A 12,612-nucleotide genomic window follows, 5' to 3' on the forward strand; every position below is an offset into this window, starting at 1 on the left:
TGACCACCTCCTTGTTTCTACATTCATTTTCCATTTTATCAGCTCCACTTACTATATAGGTGCACTTTGTAGCTCTACAGTTACAGACTGTAGTCCATCTGTTTCTCTGATACTTTGTTAGCCCCCTTTTACCCTGTTCTACAGTAGTCAGGACCCCTATGGACCCTGACAGAGCAGGTACTATTTGAGTGGCAGATCATTCTCAGTACTGCAGTAACACTGATGTGTTACTATAAAATGGACAATGAGCTTGCCTGATATACACACACACATATACATTATATACATACACATACATTATATATATGTATATACACACACACACACACACACACACACACACACACACAATAATCTGTATAAAATATCTATATTATAATACCTACATCATAACATCAGTTCAGTATGTGAAAAGTCAGACATACAGCAGGGTCAGTCCCAACAGAGCTGCAGAGAAAAGCACAAGGTTCTCTGGTTTTCTTCCAGCGTCCCTGTTCCTCAACTCATCTCTCCCTGATAAAGCTGGCGCTGGTTTGACGTCCCCGTTTCTCTGCTGAAGCATTTGTGCAACTGGTCTCTCTGTGGAACACAGACAGAGTTAAACCCATCAGAGAGAAAGAACCACTTCCACAACACAAATCACGATCTGCTGTGTTCAAAGGGCTCATATACAGGTTCCTTTTCATTCTTCTCCTGAAGGGCACTGCATTTTTATTGCACCTCCAAGACTGATATGTAAATGACCGGTGTTCTGATTGGCTGCCCTGTATTGTCATGCCTTCAAGAAATAGTCTGGTCTGAAATGTGGTTAAGTCAGTACATATGCTAAAAACCATAAATCTGTCAATACTGGCTTCTAATACTGGCAACTTTGTTGAATTTCTCAAGTCCTTTGTCTCCTATTATGTCCTCTACTGGTATAACGGTTATGACCAACTCCAGAGGAGTAATTTCAGCTGGTGTACTGCCCACTACCAGTAGAGTCTTTGGAAGACAGCAATGATTTATTTGCTTCCTGACAGCCAGAAACAGCACAACGTTAAATCTTGCACTCTGTGCTACAGACTGTCTGCAGGATCAACACTCCACGTCCCTTCAGAATGGGAAGGCGTAACTGATGTAGGCCGAATGTACATGTGTGCGGTGCGACAATTTACAGAATTAATTGTGATACGATACAGCTGCTTCTTGATTCGATACATTTTTCAATACAGCAAAAATAAGGAGTGGCTGAAAATGTGCCTTACATTAGTCTGAATTAAGTGTGCTGCTTATTTGGAATGGAAAGCTGCAGCCACACCAGCCCTTTGGAAATAAGATTTTCAGTTTCATAGAATATTCACCATTATAAAAGTACAACATCTGTACAACACCAGTGTTCTGATCTAAGGCTGTAGCCAAAAGCATAAGTGTTTATACAGTCCATCAAATTATTATTTTTAAAAAATTCATGTTTTGTAATATAGGCCCTTTGATGGTTTTATTTTCAAATCAAACCAAACAGGATTTAAGGAGACTTTCTACAAACCTTGAACAATCAGCTGTACTTTCGTTTGTTTGTTGATAGCAGGAATGAAGCAGGTGTACAGTCCTCCATCAGCCTTCTGGACACTGCTGAGTGTGATGGAGAAGTTTCCCTTTGTCCACTCAGCTGGAAAACTTTCAACTCTGTGTCTGAATGATGTGTCCTGTTCATCAAACAACACTTCGCTGTCGATGATGTCGTACACAGTCCTGCTGTCTCTGAATCTCCAGAACACAGTGACTTTATCCTGCAGTGCCTCATCACTGTTTGAACATGGTAAGATGACGGGCTTTCCTACACCAGCTTCAATGCCCTGCAGGGACACTGAAATAGACACTGAAACACAATAAAAGCAGATGTAAGCACAGCCTGGCTTTTATTTTTTTCATGTGCTGCATATTATATTGAGGTAAATTAAGTTTTCACCTTTGTCTATCAGCAGCAGTAAGACACAGGAGAACCAGCATCTACATCAAGAAAATACAGAATAAAATGCTGGAGAAAGACATTCTGATGGCTCATATTCTTCAAAACTGCAAATGCTGCATGAAAATCCTTTTTTTCCCCCAAATATCAAATGAGCAAAATTAATCCTGTTTAACTGCATTTAGTGCAACACTATGCCAAATATTGAATAAAAATCATTGTATTTACAGTTTAACAGTATTTTTTTTTTAAATGTAGCATTGTGATGTCTGAAAAAATTAACAGTGTGACACATCGTGTACCATGACAATTTCTTGAAGTATCACAATATCATATTTTGCCATATCGCCCACCTCTAGATCTAAATGTCTGTCCAGTCACAAACCTGCAACACTGTGTTCGTCGAGCTAAACCAGAGAACTTTGAGTGATAAACTGGCTTCGGCAAGATAAGTGACCAGAGACTGTTCACAAGATGTTGATTAGATGTAAAACAATATATTAGATGTTGCATATAAGGTTTGGGCTTGAAATACATGTGTATTAAAATATTCCACTGAATAAAAACATGCGTTTGCACAGCTTTTGTTCCATGATATTTTAGATTATTATCACTCTATTGTACAATATTGCTCTGGGGCCACATTACAGAAACTTCCTATCTTTTTGTCTGAACTTAAGATTTGACAGGTCAAAATAAGATTTTTCACAAATTCGTAGTACAGAAGCAAATCTTCCCTTCATTTAGGGATTTTATCTTACAGTATCTTATTCCAACTCAGGAACTTTTTTAGCGCGAGTAAAAAACACAAACTCACACACATCAGCAAATCTATCAGTGTGTGAATCACTTCTAATCTTAATACACACAAAAATAAAATAAACCCCCAAAACACAGTAAGAAGGACGAAGCTAAAGTCGGCTTCCTATTCGCCAGCTTCTTGTTCGAGTTTTCACGTTCCACCTTAATTGGTGCAGCAGCCACTTTCTGGTGCCTGAAGCTGCACCATTTCAGGTGGAACGGGAAAATTTGAACAAGAAGCTGGCAAGTAAGAAACTAACGTCAGGTTTGTGTAAGAAGGTGCTAAAGTTAATCTATTATGGATATCTACACGGATTAAGGAATGCTGTAACTTACCCAGCTACACAGCTTTAACCATCACTGTAATTAAATAACTACTACATAGAGTTAAGATCCCCTGAATAGACTATTAAATGAAATAAGCTTCATATAAAACCAGAGAAAAACAAATCACATTAACAGGTTCTCTGTGCTTCACCAACCACACGGCCATATCTACACATAAACACCACACAAACATGAGCGTGGATCGCTGCGTTTCCTCCGTTATATAAGCCTATCCCACTTTCTGAGATCAATATTCTTGAAATAGTGTAATTTTGGACAATATCTTTCTCAAACTGCCGCTCTGTAATGGTACTGAATGCAGTCCAGCAGCGATGTTGACCGCCCCAAAATGGCGGCGCCGTTGACGTGCCTGGCTGAACCCACCGCGGCATCTAGGTAACGTTATGTATTAACGTTGGTTAGCCAGACAGCTAACGTTAGCTGCCGTTACTGATGTAAAGGTGAAACAAAACTAAAGCGTGATAAGCTTGAAGTTATGACTATTGTGACCGCGTTTCGTGCTGTTTATCAGAGCGTCGCTGCTCTCCAGGTTCATTAATCCAAACGCTTTAGCCAAACGCTTTTAACGTTATTCCGCCTATTATAAAGACACGTTCAGCTCTGTCTCCTCAAAACTCACCACCATCACTGTAATACTTTATCATCAACAGTAACACACGAAGGTAATGAGAGTGACGGAGTCTGCAGTGTCTGAGATTTTTAAAACGCAGAGTTAGAAAAGAAAACCATCTCAGTGAAATCAGCGTTTAACAGTGTAAATAAATGTAGCCTCATTATGTCAGTAGTGAACTATGCTGCCTGACACAGCTGCCTAGAAACGCTAGAAACAGACGGTTAAACAGGAGTTAGGACACAGTTGGGACAGTATTTAGGAGATTTGGTCTAGTTAGGATCCTTCTGTCATACTGTTTTCTTATCTGGAGTTAGGATAAGATTAGTTAGGGACATTTATTCTGTAAAAGCTTCTGTCATAAATTCAGTGCGTACTTAAGTTGTCATGGTAACTTAAGATTTCAGGCTTAAGACGTTTCTGTAATGCGGCCCCTGGACTCTATCACGTTCACGTTTGTCTTAGCTTACTGGAGTTTCTGGTTGCACACATATTAATACTGATGTTAATATATCGTTTTAAACAGTATGATCAATAAAGGCATCGCTTTAAGGAGCCTGATCAAGTCTAACAAACGCAGAGAAGCTGAAATACACAGATCTATTTTCCTATTGGCCCAAATCTCACCAATCAGAATGATTTTTGGGTTGCTGGGCAGATTTTACAGCTAAGTAATAGTAAATGTGTACATACCGCTGACTGAGTCTTAACCGTGTCATGGCGTCGTTTCTGTGAAGCAGCTCGCGAGCGAAAGAAAGAAAGAATGAATGAATGAAAGAATGAATGAGGAGACTTTTAGAGCACTCCTCCTTTTATAAAGCACCTACACGCGGAACAGACCCACCCAGCTCACCTGTATTAAAGGAGTCTAAACTCCTAAACCATTAAGCGGCGTGTACATGGGGCGGAGCTTCGAATTCAAACGAGCAAATCGGTCTTTTCCGCACGTGTTTTTCTTTGATTAACGTGGATATACGTTAAAATCTGTTGAAGTCAAAGTTGATGAAATCAAAGATGATTTGAATTTTTAGACGCTTTTTGAAAAGCACGTCCTCAGAGCTGACGCGGCGCCAGCTCCTGGTTTACAGGCCGCCTACACTAATTCGCCCTGTTGTTCTCAGGTGTTCTGTTTTATACGTGCAGGTAGCGTGAACGAGTCTGTAATGGCTTGTTGGTGTTTTGTGTTGCGAGCCTGTATTGTACTCCTTCACATGCAAAGTAAAACATAATCTGAATGTTTTGTTTTGTGATTATTGCTGTTGCTTTCTTTATAATTACACCAGCTATTCACACGATACTTAACTATGAACCGCTGGCTTCATCCCTACTGACAAAATCACCAGTGGTTTCTGGCGGTGTCCTATAGACTGTAGTGGTATTTTGTGGCTCCTGAGGGGTTGATATCACAGTGTAAAGGGGTCTTTAAGCCCGATTCGCCCCTTGCGGCAAATTTTCACACTCTGAAGCCATTTCCAGGTCAGGAGCTCCTTCAGAATCGACTGACTGCGCGGATGATCTGGTAGTGTAAGTGGAGAAACGAGTGGATCTTTAGCCCCGCGATCAAACAGAGGAGCTGCGTGTGAAACACAGGCGGATAAGAGCAGTTCATCATGTTTGTAATGTTGGAGGTCACTCTGTTTACAATTTCAGCTCAGCTGTCCAGCTGTCGCTGTATCAGCGCTTCTCAGCCCACATTAACCACCAGTTTGCGCATTCACTGCGCATAAAAGCACAAACAGCGCTGTTTGTGTCATGTGATCTCTGAGGAGGTCTGGGAGTTTGAGTTCTTACCAGACCACAGTTCAAACCAGAGCACAGCCGGTTTATGAGGAGCCTGGCCACTTCTTGCTGGGTGCTGATTGGTTAGCATTACTGCTACTGAGTTCTGATTAGTTAGCATTACTGCTACTGGGTGCTGATTGGTTAGCATTACCACTACTGAGCTCTGATTGGTTAGCATTGCTGCTACTGAGTTCTGATTTGTTAGCATTACTTCTACTGAGTTATGATTGGTTAGCATTACTGGTACTGAGTTCTTATTAGTTAGCATTGCTGCTACTGGGTGCTGATTGGTTAGCATTACTGCTACTGAGTTCTGATTGGTTAGCATTACTGCTACTGAGTGCTGATTGGTTAGCATTACTGCTACTGAGTGCTGATTAGTTAGCCTTACTGCTACTGAGCGCTGATTGATTAGCATTACAGCTACTGGGTGCTGATTAGTTAGCGTTACTGCTACTGTAAACACTTGTAGCCTACCAAAGCATGTCAAAAACAAAGACATTGTTTAAATATTATAACACTGTCCAATTAAACGTAATGCACCGAGAATATTGTACTTCATTTTCAAATGAAAGTGAGCCTGTTAGCATTTCTTTTAGTCTTAATTCACTTATGTGTGAAATTAAAACAGAAGCATCAGCAAAACAGCTGCCTTCAAATTTTTTAGACCCAAAGGATCAAAAAGAGAAGAACAGAGCCTGAAACACTGTAAACTTCAGTTCCTGTGCTGATAGATGTACTGAGAAGTTCTACTGCAGTTCTATAGGGAATAATGCTGGTTTTAACATCAGTTCTACAGAGATAATTCAAATAATCATCATTTTAAGGTAAAGATAACAGTTAATTAAGGCTGATTATTAAAAATAAGTGTTATTAAAAATAAAAGCAAAGTTGAATTCTCAGGATTTTCCTTTCTCAGTAGCATTAAAGGAGAATTTCTTCCAAATTTTATGCATAAATCAGTCATTAGGATGTAAACCGAGTCATTCAGAGCAGTTTGGTGTAAACTTTTCTGTTTGAGAGTCAGAATTGTTCACAGTGGTGGTGACAGAAACCAGGCGTCCACCTCTGATACACTGCCTGATGTCTGAGACGTTGTTTTATGATAGTTTTTGTGATCACACACTGGACTAAAGTGTTGTTTTATGATGCACTTTTGGCCTAAATAGTATTTTATAATCCATTCATGCAGGGTGGGGTTTCTAACTGACCCCCTTCATGATGAGTTTAGCGCTCATGTTAACAGTATTCAGTGTTAAAAACTTTCTACTGGTCAAATACAGGGTGGTGAAATGGAAGTGAGCTTTACTTGCTGATTGGTTACCATTTGTTTACATCTGATCAGACAACAAGCTTCCAAATAAACACTGATATATCAACATTTTTTACTAGTTCCTCCTTTATGTGTCTTCAGGTTTGCCAAAGCTTTAATATGAAATTATCTCTGGATAACTGTGCTATTACTGGACCATGTCCAAGTGTGTCCATGCTGTCAAAAAGCACTGATTAGAAGTCTGATTGTTGGAAATGGCCGAGTTTGACCGCTCCTGCTGTACACTGAAATTAAATGTCGCCATCTAGTGGATGTAGAATGAATTGTGTACAATGAAAATACAATGGACAGCACATGCAGGGGTCCTCAACCTTTTCCACCCCAAGGCCCACCAGTTTATACAAACAAAGCATAGCAGCCCACAGAAAACTAAAATCAGCTTTTTTATTGCAATTTTCTTTTCTTAAGCGCCGACACTGAAAACCTGAGAATTAGAGCTGAAAAAGATCAGAACGGTTCACAGAAACCAGAATTACACTTAAGTTAAAAACCATAACATAAAAAAACATATGGTTGCAGTGATGTTACAAAAAAGGGGGGTGGGGGGGTTTAGAAATATGTGGGCTGTGATTTGGAACTGCAGTCCATCGTGTTTCACTGAAAATAATGTCACAATCAACAATAATAATAAACCTTACTTGAGGTAGGTATTTCTAATAAAGTGGCCAGTGAGTGGAAATACAAGGTTGGTGTTTCTAATAAAATGGCCAGTGAGTGAAAATACAGGGGTGGCGTTTCTAATAAAGTGGCCAGCGAGTGGAAGCACAGGGTAGGGGTTTCTAATAAAGTGGCCAGTGAGTGGAAGCACGAGGTTGGTGTTTCTAATAAAGTGGCCAGTGAGTGGAAGTACAAGGTGGGTGTTTCTAATAAAGTGGCCAGTGATCCAAGGCAGATTTAGAGATTGTGGAGCTCTGGGCAAAAGACAGGAATGGGGACCCCTGGACTCACATTTTAAATTAGATAGTCAACCACCTTGACCAGGGGTGTCTAGTCCTGATCCTGGAGGCCTTAATTTCCTGGATCACGTGTGCTAGATTTGTGTTGGAGTTAAACTTTACACAGTAGTAGATCTCCAGGACCAGAATAGTATCTGCTACATAGAACCATTTTCAAAAAGAACACATTCTCCATCAGTCTGAAGAACCATTAAAGCATGTAGATATTTCTCTGAGTGTTTATGGTTTTATATAGAATCAGTCTTTAAGAGTGTGGGGTTACATCAGATTAGAGGCTTATGTGGGAAGTTCAGCCAAATAAATAGTTCTAAAATAAAAACCAGTAAAGAATTACAGTGTAAATAAGAGCAGAGACAGGGATTCACAATTCAGAACTTTAAAAGCTGAATCATTTTATCAAAATATTTTTTTTAATTATTATTATCAGTATCATCACTTGTCATTTATACATATACATATATACATACATACATATATACACACACACTGATCAGGCATAACATTATGACCACCTCCTTGTTTCTACATTCATTTTCCATTTTATCAGCTCCACTTACTATATAGGTGCATTTTGTAGTTCTACAATTACAGACTGTAGTCCATCTGTTTCTCTGCATACTTTGTTAGCCCGTTTTACCCTGTTCTTCAGTGGTCAGGACCCCCATGGACCCTCACAGAGCAGGTACTATTTGGGTGGCAGATCATTCTCAGTACTGCAGTAACACTGATGGGGTGGTGGTGTGTTAGTGCTGAGAATGATAAAATGGACAATGAGTGTGCCTGATTGGTGTGCGTGTGTGTGTGTGTGTATATATATATATATACACACACACACACACACACACACACACACACACACAATATCCATGTAAAATATCCATATTATAATACCTACATCATAACATCAGTTCAGTATGTGAAAAGTCAGACATACAGCAGGGTCAGTCCCAACAGAGCTGCAGAGAAAAGCACAAGGTTCGCTGGTTTTCTTCCAGCGTCCCTGTTCCTCACCTCTTCTCTCCCTGATAAAGCTGGCGCTGTTTTGACGTCCCCGTTTCTCCACTGAAGTGATGGTGCAACTGGTCTCTCTGTGGAACACAGACAGAGTTAAACCCATCAGAGAGACAGAGAACCACTTCCACAACACCAATCACGATCTGCTGTGTTCAAAGGGCTCTTATACAGGTTCCTTTTCATTCTTCTCCTGAAGGGCACTGCATTTTTACTGTACCTCCAAGACTGATATGTAAATGACCGGTGTTCTGATTGGCTGCCCTGTATTGTCATGCCTTCAAGAAATAGTCTGGTCTGAAATGTGGTTAAGTCAGTACATATGCTAAAACCCATAAATCTGTCAGTACTGGTTTCTAATACTGGCTTTGCTAGCCTGGCCAAAAATGACCCCTTCTGCCACTTCCTGTTCCACCTTAAATGTTGTAGTGGCTACATTCTACATACTTCTGCACCGTTTAAGGCGGAATGGGAAATTCAAATGAGAAGCCAACGTCAGCTTTGTTGAATTTCTCAAGTCCTTTGTCTCCTATTATGTCCTGTACTACCTCTACTGGTATAACGGTTATGACCAACTCCAGAGGAGTAATTTCAGCTGGTGTACTGCCCACTACCAGTAGAGTCTTTGGAAGGCAGCAATGATTTATTTGCTTCCTGACAGCCAGTATTCAAGAAGATCACCTACAAACCTTTAACAATCAGCTCTACTTTCGTTTGTTTGTTGATTGCAGGAATGAAACAGATGTACAGTCCTCCATCAGCCTTCTGGACACTGCTGAGTGTGATGGAGAAGTTTCCTTTTGTCCACTCAGATGGAAAACTTTCAACTCTGTGTCTGAATGATGTGTCCTGTTCATCAAACGACACTTCACTGTTGATGATGTCGTACACAATCCTGCTGTCTCCGAAACTCCAGAACACAGTGACTTTATCCTGCAGTGCCTCATCACTGTTTGAACATGGTAAGATGATGTTGTCTCCTACAACAGCTTCAGTCTCCTGCAGACACACTACAACGCACATGAAGGCAGATGTGAACACAGCCTGGCTTTTGTTTTCCATGTACTACATATTGCTTATTTAGGTGTTTAGAAATGTTGGTATATTGAGGTACATCAAGTTCTCACCTTTGTCTATCAGCAGCAGGAACACACAGGACAACCAGCATCTGTAGAAACATCAACAAAACAGTGAATAATAATCATGGTGGGACATTCTGACTGGTCTTTCCCGTGTTACCTGAAAATGCAGTCAATCAGACAAAACATGTTTTGTGTCTTGTTGTGGACTAAAGAACAAAAGCCATGTCACACAGCTAAAAACAGTAATAACTGTATTCATGGTTATAGATAACAGTTTATAGATACAGTGTCAGAAACCATATAAGCAAGTCTATTAGAGATTATATCAACACTGTGTGAGGCACCATGCTAACTGGTGGGGTACAAACAGTGTTTCTGGTTGGTACCGTGTTGCCAGGCTACTCTAGCGTTGGTTGGCTGCTAACTCACTCAGCAAAATGTTTGGTTCCACAACTTTTCTTTTGGAAATGTTTGGCAATGAGGTCTTTAACACATTAACTGACATTTTACACATCTTCTCCTTCGTCTTCGGTTTGAGAACTGAGCAACAATTCACTCCAAACTCTTGGAAAACTGGGTACGTTGATATGTCAGTTGGAGGCAGACCAGTGCCAACCAATCAGCGCTCAGTAGCAGTAATGCTAACCAATCAGCACTCAGTAGCAGTAATGCTAACCAGTCAGCGCTCAGTAGCAGTAATGCCAATCAATCAGCACTCAGCAGCAGTAATGCTAACGAATCAGCACTCAGCAGCAGTAATGGCAGCCAATCAGCACTCAGTAGCACTGATACCAACCAGTCAGCACTCAGTACCAGTAATGCCAACCAATCAGTGCTCAGTAGCAGTAATGACAACCAATCAGCACTCAGTAGCAGTAATACCACTTTTTGTGGTATCTGCTTTACTGATGCTGACTGTCTCACTTTGTTTAATGGGCGTGGCCAATGCACCTGTCTAAAACTCCACTGACACAAGCATGTATCAAAAAAGTCTATGATAACATCTTTGGCTCCATACCTTACTGGATATCCTATATCTGGAACTGCCATCTGCAAGAACTAGCAATGCTGGCCCTGGAACTCTTAATGTATGGATTCACTGTATTTCTAAAATCAGGACCCTTGTGCTTGCTCAACTATTGGCTGTGTTTAAGTTGTGACCGATGTAACTCAATTCTCATGTGTTCTATGTTGTAGCAAGGTTTTTTTCCTCTTCTTTGTGTGTGTGGGTCAGTGCTGGAATGGGGGGGTGGGGGGGGTTGTTGTTCTTTAAAAGGAAAATAATAAAAAATGAATCACAAAAAGGTCTATGATTAAAGCTTTTACAAAACTGTTTGACACTGAAGTCTTTTACCAAAATGACTCAGTCAGCAGGTTTACAGTACTTACAACTGAAAATACACATCAGCTGTAATAGAGAAACACCTGCTTTCTTCTGAACTGTAAAAAGAAGCTCAACAACACAACACTACACCATCTGTAGAGTAAAATAAATAAAAACAACGCACACAACTGTGAAATTAAATCAATTTGTCCTCTCTATAGTACACTTACACAGTATATTACACATTTATTTCATTTATTTATTTATATTTTTGTTTTAGCTCTACAAAGTATGCTCCACTGTGAGTTAGTTTTTATATGATCTGTCAATGTCGGACTGAAAACAGTCTGACAGTAAAGCAAATTTGCATTTCAAACGCTACCAATAAAAATCCTTGTTCAGGTTCCTCTTAGCTCTGATTCGCTCGTATGAAACAAACCCCGCCCCTCATCGTACCTCATGTGGTCTATGTGAGAGCTCCCCGTTACCCAGCACGCCTGTACGACACGGACAGGACACGGAGCGCTTTAAAGACCGTTTAGACCGTTTAAGTGACCATAAAACACCGTATTAGAGTCTTATTACAATAAACTGCGTAGGAAATAAGAACAGAGCCGTCTAGCCGGACAGTTTTACCTGGAGCAGCCAGCGGACAGAGAATCCTCGCGCGACTCACGTATCAGACGTAACATTTCTTTGAAGTGACAGAATAAAGACGAGCTACACAGTAACAGATTACGGGCTTCAACACAGTCTGATAAGAACCAAATAAAGAGACATGGTTTGTGAGCAGAGAGAGAGAGAGAGAGAGAGACAGAGAGAGAGAGAATGCGCGTCAGGTAAAACAAAAACAATGGCGAGGAAAGATGGAGCTGATTCAAGTATAAAGGAATCCAGACAGCTCAAGCAGACAGTTCTTCACTATAAAGATATGTGTGTATTAGTAAATGTGTACTGACCCTTCACTGAGTCCTGATCTGGTCATCCCGTGGCTTCTGCGCAGCTCGAGAGTGAAAGAATGAAGGACTGAGGATCAGAAAGTAGCGCAGTAAAACTGCACCTGAGACTCCGCCCCCTTTTCCAATCCACCAATAATATTACACGACCACAACACTCATCCATCCTTCATCACCACCACTGTTGTTCTACTTCCTTATAATGCAAAAAGACTTTGTTCCGAGTCATTTTGGGTCGTTTCTTTAAGTCTATTCACCATGAAATTTACACAGAATGTAAAGGACAACAGGTAAAACTGAAAAACGGCACAAATGGAGACACGATGTTTCCTTCTGACATATAGTGACATATCTATCTATCTATCTATATATATATATATATATATATATATATATATATATACACATATGGAATTCCTCCTTTAGGATAACTATAATCATCATAATATAATCATAAT

The 12,612-nt window shown here is 40.3% G+C and overlaps 2 protein-coding genes across 2 annotated transcripts in view; both read right to left on the reverse strand.

Moving 5' to 3' along the window:
• LOC118804626 (CD276 antigen homolog) overlaps positions 1-12,210 on the reverse strand; it is a 42,150-nt gene extending 29,940 nt beyond the window's left edge. Inside the window, exons 1-2 of the mRNA XM_036565179.1 lie at positions 12,158-12,210; positions 9,920-9,960 (exon numbers count right to left, since the gene is read on the reverse strand). Of these exons, the coding sequence (XP_036421072.1) occupies positions 9,920-9,960; positions 12,158-12,183 (67 nt within the window). The 5' untranslated portion in view covers positions 12,184-12,210. The remainder of the gene's footprint in view (positions 1-9,919; positions 9,961-12,157) is intronic.
• Positions 321-4,548, reverse strand: LOC118804621 (CD276 antigen homolog). The gene is made up of 4 exons (XM_036565173.1): positions 4,404-4,548; positions 1,952-1,992; positions 1,529-1,861; positions 321-579 (listed from the first exon to the last, which is right to left on the reverse strand). Exons 1-4 carry the CDS (start codon positions 4,427-4,429, stop codon positions 416-418), a joined length of 564 nt encoding a protein of 187 aa, XP_036421066.1. The 5' UTR covers positions 4,430-4,548; the 3' UTR covers positions 321-415.
• Positions 12,211-12,612: the final 402 nt, after the last annotated feature.

Source organism: Colossoma macropomum, unplaced genomic scaffold (assembly GCF_904425465.1).
Source record: "Colossoma macropomum unplaced genomic scaffold, Colossoma_macropomum, whole genome shotgun sequence".
In the NCBI taxonomy this organism is placed as follows: domain Eukaryota; kingdom Metazoa; phylum Chordata; class Actinopteri; order Characiformes; family Serrasalmidae; genus Colossoma; species Colossoma macropomum.